The sequence below is a fragment of the Crassostrea angulata genome, chromosome 3 (genome assembly GCF_025612915.1).
Source record: "Crassostrea angulata isolate pt1a10 chromosome 3, ASM2561291v2, whole genome shotgun sequence".
In the NCBI taxonomy this organism is placed as follows: domain Eukaryota; kingdom Metazoa; phylum Mollusca; class Bivalvia; order Ostreida; family Ostreidae; genus Magallana; species Magallana angulata.
This window is the reverse complement of record NC_069113.1, coordinates 10,601,076-10,614,013: the sequence shown is the minus strand read 5'-3', so window position 1 is coordinate 10,614,013 and position 12,938 is coordinate 10,601,076. Positions and strand designations below refer to the sequence as shown.

Genomic DNA, 12,938 nt, shown 5'->3' with positions numbered 1-12,938 from the left:
GTTTTAATGTAATTCTAGTTATGTTCTTATTCGTTCCACTCAACCGAACATAAATTATTTACAATTATAATAACAAAACACATGATTAGTGAAGGAAGCGCTTATTTTGCTGCATTTATTTACACGTACAAATACATATATATTCTTCAAACTTCTTTCTGAAATAAAATATTTTATATAGTGCACAGTCCTTGATTTTTAATGTCACTAAATAAGTGGGTGGGTGGGTGGGGATTGTGCAAATGCGGCAAAGAAAAGCCTTCGAATGAGTGAAAATCGTGCTTAACTTGAATACCTGTTCTACAGGTTATACGCTATAAATAGTAGCCAATGGCTACAGGTTTAAATATATAAAACCAAAACATACAACATGTGTTCAAGTACCTATGATAAATTAATATATCCTCTCCTACTAAGCTGAGGATTTTAATAGTCACAGTCGAAAATTGAGAATTCTGCATGTGTTGATTGTATTATACATCATTGGTTATATATGTATATTTTTTAATTTATCACATATGAATAAAATAACAGAGTCATTGCATGTTTTTAAGGTAGTGACACGTGTATTAAAACTCCAATAACATAATATGTTTTACGGTACGACCGTTGGGGCGAGCACAGCATGTGATCAAACAATGAATTATATATATATATATATTATATATATATTCAATGCCAAAAAAATAAAACATACCTATTTTTCAGTCAATTTTCATTATTCATAGTTTGTAAGATTTGTTATAATTTATCTATTTATAAGTAGAACAGTAGTTTAATCTCAGATACAATGTTGTTGAATAATAAAGATTTTGATATATAAATATTCATTGCACTGTATCTCCTCTTTTAAAGTGATTATAACGTCAGTTCATCCCCCCTTTTTTTTGCAGTAGACTTATTTTTCTAAACCTACATATAAAACTGGACTCATGATAAAGCCCCCCCCCCCCTCCCCATGTTAAAAATATAATATTTCATTTTTTTTTTCAATTCACACATAGAAAATCGACTTATCATGGATTTGCCCCCTCCACTTTTAAAAAAAATTATAATTTTTTTAATCTACGCTTAAAAATATTTGCTTATCATATTAAAAGAACTTGGTGTCCGCCGCCCCCCCCCTCCCCCGCACGTATTACAAATGTAAATGGAAGTGAAAATAAAGAAACCATTGAACTGCTAAAGAGCTGAAGGATTAGAATTTTCATTATTTTTTTTTCTTTTTGCTTGCAAAATTTTTTTGGATGAGGCTGCCATCCCCACACCCACCCCCTTTTAAAAAAAGGCGATGCTACATTGTACGTGTAAGTTTCAGGAAATTACCGTAATTATAGCGAATAGAATAAATGTGAGCATTCATCCAAATGAGTGCAATTCACAACTGTTTCCTGTATCTGAAGAAATGTCCCTAATCTTCAGATGTTCTTTAGCTTAGCCTTTGCAAGATTTTGAGAGGGTTTTGGTCATTTCAGCAGATTTACAATAACTTCAATTAGAGTAATTTCCCCTTATCAGTGCTTATTGTGACGTCAAAGCTGACGTTGGTTAAGTGTCGCCTGACTCTTCAAAACTCACCTGAATAAATAAAAGTGCACGAAGTATACTGTTCTATTTACTTAAAAAAGCATGATGTTCTTAAAATTACACATCTTATATATGCTTCTCAAAAGTTGTACTTCGATTCTCGCGAGAACGTGAGGTTGATAACCATTGGTACTATGAATTGTGGGTCAAAATTTACTGACGCCGAAATTTTTTTATCGGATCAATGTGTAAACCTTTGTGACGTCACTCGATTGTTTTTTAATTGAGACTGTACTGAGGTGAACTTTAGAGGTAGCACTGACTGTATGTCGTATACATCGTTATTGTTTTTATTGTCTTGTTGATTCTCGTGAGAGTGTGAAGTGATAAAAATTGCCATGATTACAGAGAACTACTGGGACGATTAAAACAATGCATTACTGGTCCGATTTACTGACGCCAAAAAAATCCATTGAATGAATGTGCAACTAGTCAGAATTTTCTATTCACACACGCCTTGCCGGTAGAGCTTGCTTCGCTCCGGCGCTGCGCGCCGGCGAGCTGCGCTCGCTATTAAATTTTAATAAAAATTTATGTTTGTAGATATCAGCATTCACATTAAATATTCAGGCTTAGGAAAATATACATATTTGTTAAAATAAATAGCCAACATCGAAACAGAACCTACAAGTTCGACCTTACGCGGGGACTTTGCATTTTACGCATATGTTCATTCGGGTACTTATAAGTGTAGAAATTCGTCATTTCACAAACTGATGACGTAATGCACATATTTTCCTTTCTTCACATACGCGTACACGTTGGTTTGCTAAACCTCTCTATTATTTTTGAATGTTTTTTCTGTGTAAGAAAAAAATAATATGTTTTACGGTGCGACCGTTGGGGCGAGCACAGCATGTGATCAAACAATGAATTATAATAAATTAATAAAATAAAATTAACAACGTGAAATTTGAATGCCAAAAAATAAAACATACCTATTTTTCAGTAATTTTTCATTATTCATAGTTTATAAGATTTGTTATAATTTATTTATTTATATGAAGAACAATAGTTTAATCTCAGATACAATGTTGTTAAATAATAAAGATTTTAATATATAAATATTCATTGCACTGCATCTCCTCTTTTAAAGTGATTGTGATTATGATTGATTGATTGATTTCCCCCTTTTTTTTGCAGTAGACATTTTTTCTTAAACTTACATATAAAACTTGACTCATCATAGAGCTCCCCCCATGCTAAAATTTTTTTGATTTTTGTCAATTTATACATAGAAAATCGACTTACCATGGATTTGCCCCTCCACTTAAAAAAAAATAATTGGTGTTTAATTTTATTTTTAATTTACGCTTAAAAATATTTGCTTATCATGTTAAAAGAACATGGTGTTGTTCCCCCCCCCCCCCCCCCCCCCGCATGTAATAAATGGAAGTGAAAATAAAGAAACCATTGAACTGCTAAAGAGCTGAAGGATTAGAATTTTTTATGATTTATTTTTCTTTTTGCTTGCAAAGATTTTTTGGATGAGGCTGCCATCCACCCACCCACCCCCTTTAAAAAAAGGCGCTGCTACGCATAACGTTACGTTTCAGGAAATTACCGTAATTATAGTGAATAAAATATTTGTGAGCATTCATCCAAATTAGTGCAATTTACAACTGTATCCTGTATCTGAAGAAATGTCCTTATTCGTCAGCTGTTCTTTATCTTAGCCTTAAGGCTTTGCAAGATTTTAAGAGGATTTTGGTCATTTCAGCAGATTTACAATAACTTCAATTAGAGTAATTTCCCCTTATCAGTGCTTATTGTGACGTCAAAGCTGACGTTGGTTAAGTGTCGTCTTACTCTTTAAAACTCCCCGGAGAAATAAAAGTATGCGAAGTATACTGTTTTATTTACTTAAAAAGCATGATGTTCTTAAAATTACACATCTTATAAGCTTTTCAAAGGTTTTACTTTGATTCTCGGGAGAACGTGATGTTGGAACGTGAGGTTGGAAACCATTGGTACTTAGTCTATGAATTGTGGGTCAAAATTTACTGACTCCGAAAAAATATATCGGATCAATGTGTAAACGTTTGTGACGTCACACGATTATTTTTGATTGAAAGTGTACTGAGGTGAACTTTAGAAGTAACATTGACTGTATGTCGCTTACATCGTTATTGTTTTTACTGTCTAAATTTGTCTTGCTGATTCTTGTGAGAGTGTGAAGTGATAAAAATTGCCATGATTACAGGGAACTACTGGGACGATTAAAACGATGCATTACTGGTCCGATTTACTGACGCCAAAAAAATCCGTTGAATGAATGTGCAACTAGTCCGAATTTTCTATTCACACACGCCTTGCCGGTAGAGCTCGCTTCGCGCCGGCGCTGCGCGCCGGCGAGCTGCGCTCGCTATCAAATTTTAATTATCGAAATTTTGATTCAGTTAGGAATAAGGTTTGCAATGTTGTTTCCGAGATTTATTCTCTGTCGATTTGAAAGATCTGTAAAATTCGGAAAGTATCGTTTGTATTGCAGAAAAATTTGACATTCCTGTGGCAGATTATCCAAGCTGTTTTGGGGTTTAACGCCCCATCTACAGATTTGTGAATAACACATAATCACATTATGGCTGACCTCTGATCGAAACGACATTGGATCGATGGCAACATCTAACTTACTCCATAGCCGGGTAAACATAGTGTCGGCCTTGGGATCCGTACATCCCGAATTCGACCATATCGCAGGGTCTTTTGTTGTTACTTTCTGAATTTATTTTTTTAAGTATTTTTTTTTTGTAATTCCAGCTTAAGACACACAAATTTGCTTTCAACATTAAAGTCCGAGTTTACCGTGAAATAGAGGTTTTTATTTGTTCATTGCCAAAGTCATCAAAACTATTCATCGATCAAGATTGCAACTTTCCCTCGAAGCGTGATAACTCATACTAAGTGTTTCACTTACATGCTTGAGACCTAGGAGGAGAATAATGGAATATTCTTTTAATATATCATCAATCTGGAAACAAAAGTTAAATCTGTGTTGACCCTTTTAGACATTTTCTACTTAAATGGGTTTTCATTTGGTTTTGATAATAGATATACGAACTAGTAAGCATAAACTGCGTCTTACAGCTAAAAAATTATCACTTGATGTTTTACTGTAAACTGTGAACTGAATTGAATATATTTTATTGACTTAATTTAACAAAAAAATTGGATACAATTTTCTAATAACTTTGATTTTGATAGTCCGCTCCTTAATACGTACAGTATATATTACAGGCACGTAGCATCGTTTTTGAAAGTGGGGGGGGGGGGGGGGGGCAGACCCATCCAAAAATTTTGACAAGCAAAAATTAAGAAAAAAAAAAAGGTAGTTTTAAAGTTTCCAAAAATCTTCAAAATCCTAATCCGGGGGGGGGGGGGGGGGGGGGGGGGGGGGGCTCAACTATACTTCCAAAAAAAGATTCTTCCCTACCAAAAATTTTGACCTCCAAATCATGAATTTCCTAATCCGTGGGGGGGGGGGGGGGGGGGGGGGCAACTTCACTTTGACTCCTCATTTCCTTTTTTTCATATCAATTTTTTACTAACTTCCAAAAAAGTGGGGGGGGGGGGGGGGCAACTCCATTATAATACCTTTTTTTATATGCAAATTTTAAAAAAATTGTTGCTGCGAGAAAAAGTGGGGGGGGGGGGGGGGCCAGGCCCCCCCCTGGCCCCCCTGATGCTACGTGCCTGTATTACACTGCCATTCAATTCACAATTTATAATTTACAATTTACAATTATAAAACAAGTGACAAAGGTATATAAGGAGGCTCTGTGGTCAACAAAATTAGCCATCAGATCTATTCAACATTCATTTTAAAAGGAGATCATAACTTGTTGTGGGCTGACCTCGTTTTGAGAAGTTGGAGTGGACAGGAATCTAATTCAGGTCTGTTTGATCGTTGTTTTAGATTTTTTTTGAATAATGATAGTGTGAACTGTTTTTAATACTTTCACATTTTCATCGTTAAAGATTTATCACTCCAAAAGTGTCAAGTGTACATTAATTATATTTTAAAAAGTTGTAAACTGTACATCATCTTCATTGTAAATAGCTAGTTGAACAGAATATTCAGAGTACTGTAAACAAAAAAAAAGATTTTCTAAAATCATATTTTTGACAGTGCTAAAACCAATTCACATGTTAAAACATAAAGACTTAAATCTGGTTCGGAAAAAAAGTTAGGGATGACAATATCTAACCGGTTACTCGGTAAGGGCGATATTAATTGGTAACAATACCTGTAATCGGTTAGTCGAATAAAAAAAATGTATATCTTAACGGAATCTTTGAAATCAATTTGATTTTTTAATCTTCAGAGAATATCTAGTCAAGTTAAATTTTACGAACAGAAGATGTGTGGTTTTTTAAGTGTGAACAAATTGAAGTAGTGAACAGTTTTTGTTATCTCGTACTTTTATTGAATTACAATGGCAAATTTCATATTACGCTAAAACAATTGTCATTACAATGTATGAAGGCGCTTTTTGCACTGAAAAGGAAATGTTGTAATATGAGTCTTAATTTAACTACGCTTTTGTCCCTTTTTGACACTTATGTAGGAAGCATTGCTTACTACGGTTGTGGAGTCTGGGGCTTTCATTCTGCTCCAGATATAGAAAAAAATTCATCTTAATTATTGTAAAAACATACTTAATGTTAAAAGGGGCACATCTAATGCAGTTATTTATTGTGAATTGGGCAGAATGCCTCTGCAATGTATCAGAAAAATACGTATTTTAAGATACTGGATGAAACTTTTATCATCAAAAAATTGCATTTTGAATTCGTGTTATGTTAATATGTATAATGAAACTTTAGTTAAAAACAAATGTAAAAACTGGGCTGCAGAGATCAAGAACATGTTAACAAGTATTGGGCTAATGAACTTATGGGAAAACCAATTTTTTGAAAAGCCAGAAATTATTTTAACAACCGCCAAGCAACATATTTTTGATAATTTTAAACAGTCTCTACTAGCTGATATAAATGCCTCTTCCAAATGTACAATCTATAGATATTTAGTTGATCATTGTACCTTGCAGTCATATCTAACAAAAAGAATTCCTTTACAATATAAGAAACTTATATGTAAATTAAGATTATCATCTCATTGTCTTACCATCGAAACTGGCAGATATAACAATGTTCCATTACAAAGACGTTTATGTCCTCTTTGTACTTTAGATATAGAAGATGAATATCATTTTATATTGAAATGTCCCTATTACTGTAACTTAAGATAAAAAATTCCTTAAGAAGTTTTATTATATTAAACCCTCTGTCTTTAAATTAATTTTATTATTGTCAACACAAAATGTAAAGGATTTGTGCAATTTAGGTAATAATATTAAGAATGCTTTTGTAATCAGAAAACTTCATGTATAAACTTGCCTTTTGTCAAGTGACCAGTATATGTATCATAACATGTGTATATTAATTGTATATGTCTATGAGCTGTACATCTGTTGACTAATAAACAATACAAAATTCAAAGTGGAGGCCGTTAAGACCTTAAGGTTAAGCTCGTGGAGGAAAATTGGACAGTAGGTGATAATTACAATGATTGTTAAAACAACATATCACTGCCTTGCATTTGTTTGCTTTTTTGTAAATTATTAATGAATGGTACAAGTAATATTGTTGAATTCCGTTACATTTAATTTAATCATTATTGTACCTACGTTGAATGTATTTTTTTTTACCTTACTTTAAAATGACATGAATTTTTTCAAGGAAAATAAAATTGTCTTAAGTGGGCACATACATTTTACTACATGTACGATCCAAAATTCAACATTCATTTTAAAAGGATATTATAACTTGTTGTGGGCTGACCTCGTTTTGAGAAGTTGGAGTGGACAGGAATCTAATTCATGTCTGTTTGATCGTTGTTTTAGATTTTTTTTTTTGAATAATGATAATGAGATATAGTTATTAAAATATTTAATTATATACTAGTATATAATTATATCTAGTTATCAATAAACAGAATATCCTTTTTGTGTTTTTATCACAATTATTAAAAATAATTTGTCAAAAGCTGCGATTTTGACAAGCGTAACAGTTTAATCGGTCGGAAGGTACTGCGATTAACCTTTTAACAATCAATTGCCATTCCTTGAAAAAATATAACATTTAAAATGTGTATGTGTATCTAGGGTTTTTGGCATACATTGGCCGTTTGAAAACGATGTTTTCACCCAAAAGTTTATTTCGGATTAAGTTGAGGGTTTGAAATAATTGTATCATCCTGTTCTAAATTTCAATATTTCGATACTTAACAAAGAATTGTGAACTTGGTATATCGCAGACTTTCAAATTTCAGACGACCTTTAGAAATATATTGTTTCGTATTGTGAACATTTAATGTAATAATAAAACGAAAAAATTATTGAAAACAATTGTCAAATAAAGAGATTTATTCTGTAAGAGTTATTGTTCGTTACATAAAACATCTACATATAGTTTGTTAACAATGAACTAATTTGATTCATGACTACAGTAAGTGAAATTGTGGTAAAATAGAAAAACACAGCTGTCATCGGCAAAAAGTTGTTAAAATAGAAGCAATTAATCTTTTTTTATTCGTCTTAATTAATACCATTTTAATTCTTAAATGTCTTTGAACAGCCAAAAACTTGGAAAATATAATCAAGTAAAAATTTATATATTTTATATACCTCCTTTAATTATACATAAACATGCATGTATTTTTTTTACCACTAAAGGAGGTTGAATGGTAAACAAATTGACCACCACATCTGCCTTGAAATATTAAGATATGATATGTTTAGCTCAATATATAATCTTATATAATTTAGTAAAGAAAACATCTCTACATTTTACTTTCTAAATTTGGGTATTATTCTATATTCTTATATAGAGCTCTTCTTCTAAAGGAGGTCAGTATAATTTAAAATTGACCACGGCCATCGAGCCCTCTTAAATTTTAAGAAAGTAGGAAATGTGGCAGAAGCTTAAGCCTGCCAAGGCGATTTAAAACGTATTTCTGAGTAGGTGGCTCACGTGATAAGTTCAGGAATACTATATCCGCTATACCCAGGTTCCGCATGAACAATACCTTGCTGTAAATTAAGAAACCTTTCAGTTAACCCGCGGACAGGTTATGTATGTTGTAATGAAACTTCAATTGTGTTTGTTCGGAGAAATTTTAACATCCGAGTTAGAGAAATATGAAAGGTACAGAAACTATTAAGTTTCTTGGTAAAAATGTGCGTCTCGCCAGTCTTGCTTCTATATTTAAAGATTGACCGTACTAGAAAATTTTCAATTTTCTCAAAGTTTGTAAAAACATTTTCTTAATTGTCTGGAAGGTTTGTAATTTTATAATATTGGGATTCAACCCGATTATTAGAATGAAAATTGAATTGTTATAAATGAAAATTAATGATGTTTTATCATTTGATTTGGTCACCATTCATCAACAATGTTTTTTGAGAAAAAAGGCAAAAGTCAAAAGAAGAATGTATATATGTTTACAGATTTATTATAGTTGAAACACAAAAATACATAACGTGTTTTATATACATTGGAAAAACACGGATTAAAAATAAATTATCTTCTGCCAATACAATCTTCTCTCTTGCAGAATCTTTGACCTAAAATATCACTTTTTACGATCTGTCTTTCAAATATCTATATCTCTATGCAAGTCATCTCTTTTCCGGTTTTGCAGGCAAGAAAACCATTTCAAACTTTGGATTTTCTTTTTTCTGTGAACTTTTGATTTGTTTTTGTTTCAAATCAAAGTGTTCCATTTGAAGGAAAACAAACAAATTCATCTTGACGAATTTCATTTCATAAAGAGGCGCTTCATAAACGATAGGCTTCTTTTCTTTGTTTTCTGTGTAATTGATGCGATGTAAGAAAACAAACACAAAACCTCTACATCATCCTCGCCATCAATTTCAAAGTAATTTTGAAGTAACATTTGAGAGGTAACTTTGATTGCCTCGCTCCTGGAGACACTCCTTTTATCGGTCTTATTTGAAAGAATCCCGACGAGGACAATAGGAACGGACTTTCCAAGAAATTGTCGAATTTCTGGAATCCATACGGACTGTACGTTGTCAAAAGACTTCCGCCTTTGGACGTCGTAACAGATGAGGACCAAATTGCTGTCTTTAAGGGCAAACTTCCTCATCTGATTAAAATCGTGTTGGCCGGGTAAATCATAGAGACAGATGCTTGTCGTTTTTCCTCTATTCATAGTTTCACCTGCAAAATATAAAAAATAAACCGTGAATTTATAATTCATTTGTAGATAACTTTTAAAAGACATTATATGAATTAAAAAAAAATTAAATCTAAACTACGAATTCGAATCTCACCATGGTAGTTTTCAAAAATGGTTGGAGTATATTTTTCATCTCCTTTCTCGCCGACAAAATTCTTTATGAGGCGAGTTTTTCCAACGCAGGCGTCGCCAACCACTGAGCACCTGAGATATGATGATTTCATCTTCATTTTGTTGTATCAAGTATAGATTTCTTGGAATGTTTTCAGAATTTATACACGTTTGTGTTATGGGCGTGCCATATATATACCAATGGTGTTTAGTTTGGATAAACTGATTATCAGATGATCAAAACGGCGGTGAGGTGTTAATTGTGTGAAACATGCAACATCATAGTTTTCTTGTATTTGATTGCTGCTAGATGAGCTTCATTATATAAAATAATTTATAACATACTTATAAACATAAATCTTTTTCCCGAGTGTATTTTTTTCGATTTTACACATACATGTTCATGTATCTTATCCATAGGCGATAATGTCAATATTCGTTCTGTAATTAGCGATCTTCGAATGAAAGCACTCCATTCTGTTTAAATTTTCTGGTGGTGGGATTTCTCGCAAACTAAGTCTGCTAAAATGCTCTCAAAATAAAAGTAAAAGTTGGGAGTTTTTGATTTTTAAAAGACAACATTACGCGATATAACTACTCTTCAAACGATTATTCAGATTGAATAAGTTGCTCTTTGCCAATTTTTGTGGTATTTTGATCCAAAATATTACAATGAATACTTATTTTGCACAATTTGGCGGCAATTCGTTTTTTTTTTACATTTGAAATGAACGCATAAAAATATTTGTCGTTGTTAAATGACCCATCACGAACTATATTGATTTTAAATTCTGCTCAGCCATTTACTTAAGTATATACAATTTTTTTTTTGGTAAGAAGGGATAGGTAGTGGTGGTTGGTTAATGACCTTTTCTGATTATAAAGAGCGGGTGTTTTTCTGGAATTATTATAACTTTTAGAGGTTTACTACATCAAAATAGACCCATTTCTTTAAACAAAATCACTTCATATTTCAAAAAAACCCAAGGAATTTGAAAACCAACATTAACAGCAACATTTTCAGCGAAAAGTATTTATAAAGTTATTTACATATTTTCTAAATATGTTGAATACGGGTGAATATGTTTTAGATCCAAAACACCCATGTATTTTGTCATAATCAACAAGTCATAATTACGTATGATACAAAATTATTTTTAACATTAGTTGTGCTGTTTTAAACGACGTATATGGTTGTTAATAAATTCATTGAACATCCTTTTTCATGATTTTAAATACAAAAGTCAAGGATTACAACATTTTGTCTATTACATGCCGCGTTTGCCTTTGAGGAGGATTTGAATAGATGTCAGGGCTATTGCAATAAAATTCTGATGGTTGTTATTAAAACTTATCTGAAGCAGCTCCCATTTGGCCACCAAGGCAAAATGGGGCGAGGAAGCAGCCCATGGATTACAAAAATTGCTACAGAATATTTAGTTTTAAAAAATCAATTAACCTTATCTCCTATGTATTCTGATGATGACAATTTTTCACATAAAACAACTTAAAAATACTTAAAATTGTACAAGCCAGATTTAGCCTACTACATTTATACACGTACGTGCATAGTATCTTGACTCTTCACTCGCAGACCAGTTTGTCCTTTTGGTCATTTATGTCTGTTATGGAAGAATGTGCTAGCCTGTGAAATACATATGTATATGATTTTATGACTTTCAATAAGCTATATTTACATCTACATGTACCTAGTATGATTTCCTCTACTTCTTACGGAAACTAATATTTACATGTATTTCATAGCTCTATAGAAAGCATCCAGACTGAAATCTACACACCCCATTTATCGATTGGTCAAAACCAACAGCAAATGAAACTGACAGGGTTGACCTATGAAAAAGCACGGACTGCACGAAAAAAACATGGTGATGTCAGACTCAAATTCCAATGGGAGACGATTAGGTTATTTCTTTTACCTAACGTACTGATGTTATTTAACAGCAACTTACTAAATTTTACTTACTTTTTACAATCAATTTATAGTTAAAGGAAATATGTAAATAAAAACAATAAATTGCTTTCTTTGGTGATTCATGTAGATTATTGGTAAACTTTTCTTGTGGGTGAAACATGTTTAGTATAAAGACTTTATATGTACGTGCAGAATCTATCATCAGCGGAAATATCTCGCACATATTGGACATTTTCTTTTTTTTTCGACGTAAGGCAAAACTTGTACCAAAATTTAAATTGGTGTCTCATAACCTTTTTACGGATTTAACTGTTGGCACCGCTGGAGTTAAAAAAATATGCACGGATCATGGATGGATACAACCGCCCTTGATCCTGTGTGCTTTCTACAATACTCGTCTTGTACCACAACTCAAACATTTTTTGTTATTCAAGGAAAGAAGCTTATAAGAAGCGACAAATCAGTATCGAGCAATGACCTCTAACGTCAAATGGTTTTGAAGTTGTTCTAATGGAGGAATGGAATATCATTCCCAAAAAGATAATCCGTTTATACTTCGAAGTTTTCCCATGCGATGCAGGGTTTTTGGTTTTTTTTTTGAGGGGCAAAGGTACCAACATCAGAAGGAAATGTCTTATTCGTCTCTTAGATTTTGATACATTATAAATATGTTTCAATCTTTATTTATTTTTCTTAATTTTTTAATTAGCGTAGTGTTAAAATATTTATGACATTTTAATACCTATTAGACCTTTCGCCATTCAAAGAATGAGTGCATTTATGAGCCACGATAGAAAGTGGAAAAAAAGAAGATTAAAATTAAACAATTTTTTTAACCTCACATCATCTTTTGATATTTAAACCTTAAGAATCAACTGGTTTTAGCGCTTACTTTAGTGTATATAAAAAGCACCAAGGTTTACAATAAAGTAGGGGTCAGCCGACATTCGTAAATTAAAATAGTAAATCGAGGACGGGCATTGGTTTCAAAGCGTTTGTTTACTGTTATCATTACCCTGTTCAAACTTGTGGTAAAGACAA

At 32.4% G+C, this 12,938-nt stretch overlaps 1 protein-coding gene across 1 annotated transcript; it reads right to left on the bottom strand.

The window, feature by feature from the left end:
- Nucleotides 1–9,094: 9,094 nt before the first annotated feature.
- LOC128178595 (uncharacterized) lies at nucleotides 9,095–10,083 on the bottom strand. Its single transcript, XM_052845846.1, has 2 exons — nucleotides 9,948–10,083; nucleotides 9,095–9,834 (listed from the first exon to the last, which is right to left on the bottom strand). Exons 1-2 carry the CDS (start codon nucleotides 10,081–10,083, stop codon nucleotides 9,410–9,412), a joined length of 561 nt encoding a protein of 186 aa, XP_052701806.1. The 3' UTR covers nucleotides 9,095–9,409.
- Nucleotides 10,084–12,938: the final 2,855 nt, after the last annotated feature.

Bases quoted from the DNA above. Each gene is read 5' to 3' on its own strand.
- LOC128178595 (XM_052845846.1), bottom strand. From the start codon at position 10,083: ATGAAGATGAAATCATCATATCTCAGGTGCTCAGTGGTTGGCGACGCC. The intron at 9,835-9,947 runs GTGAGATTCGAA...TATATTTTGCAG, and splicing joins CATTTTTGAAAACTACCATG to GTGAAACTATGAATAGAGGA.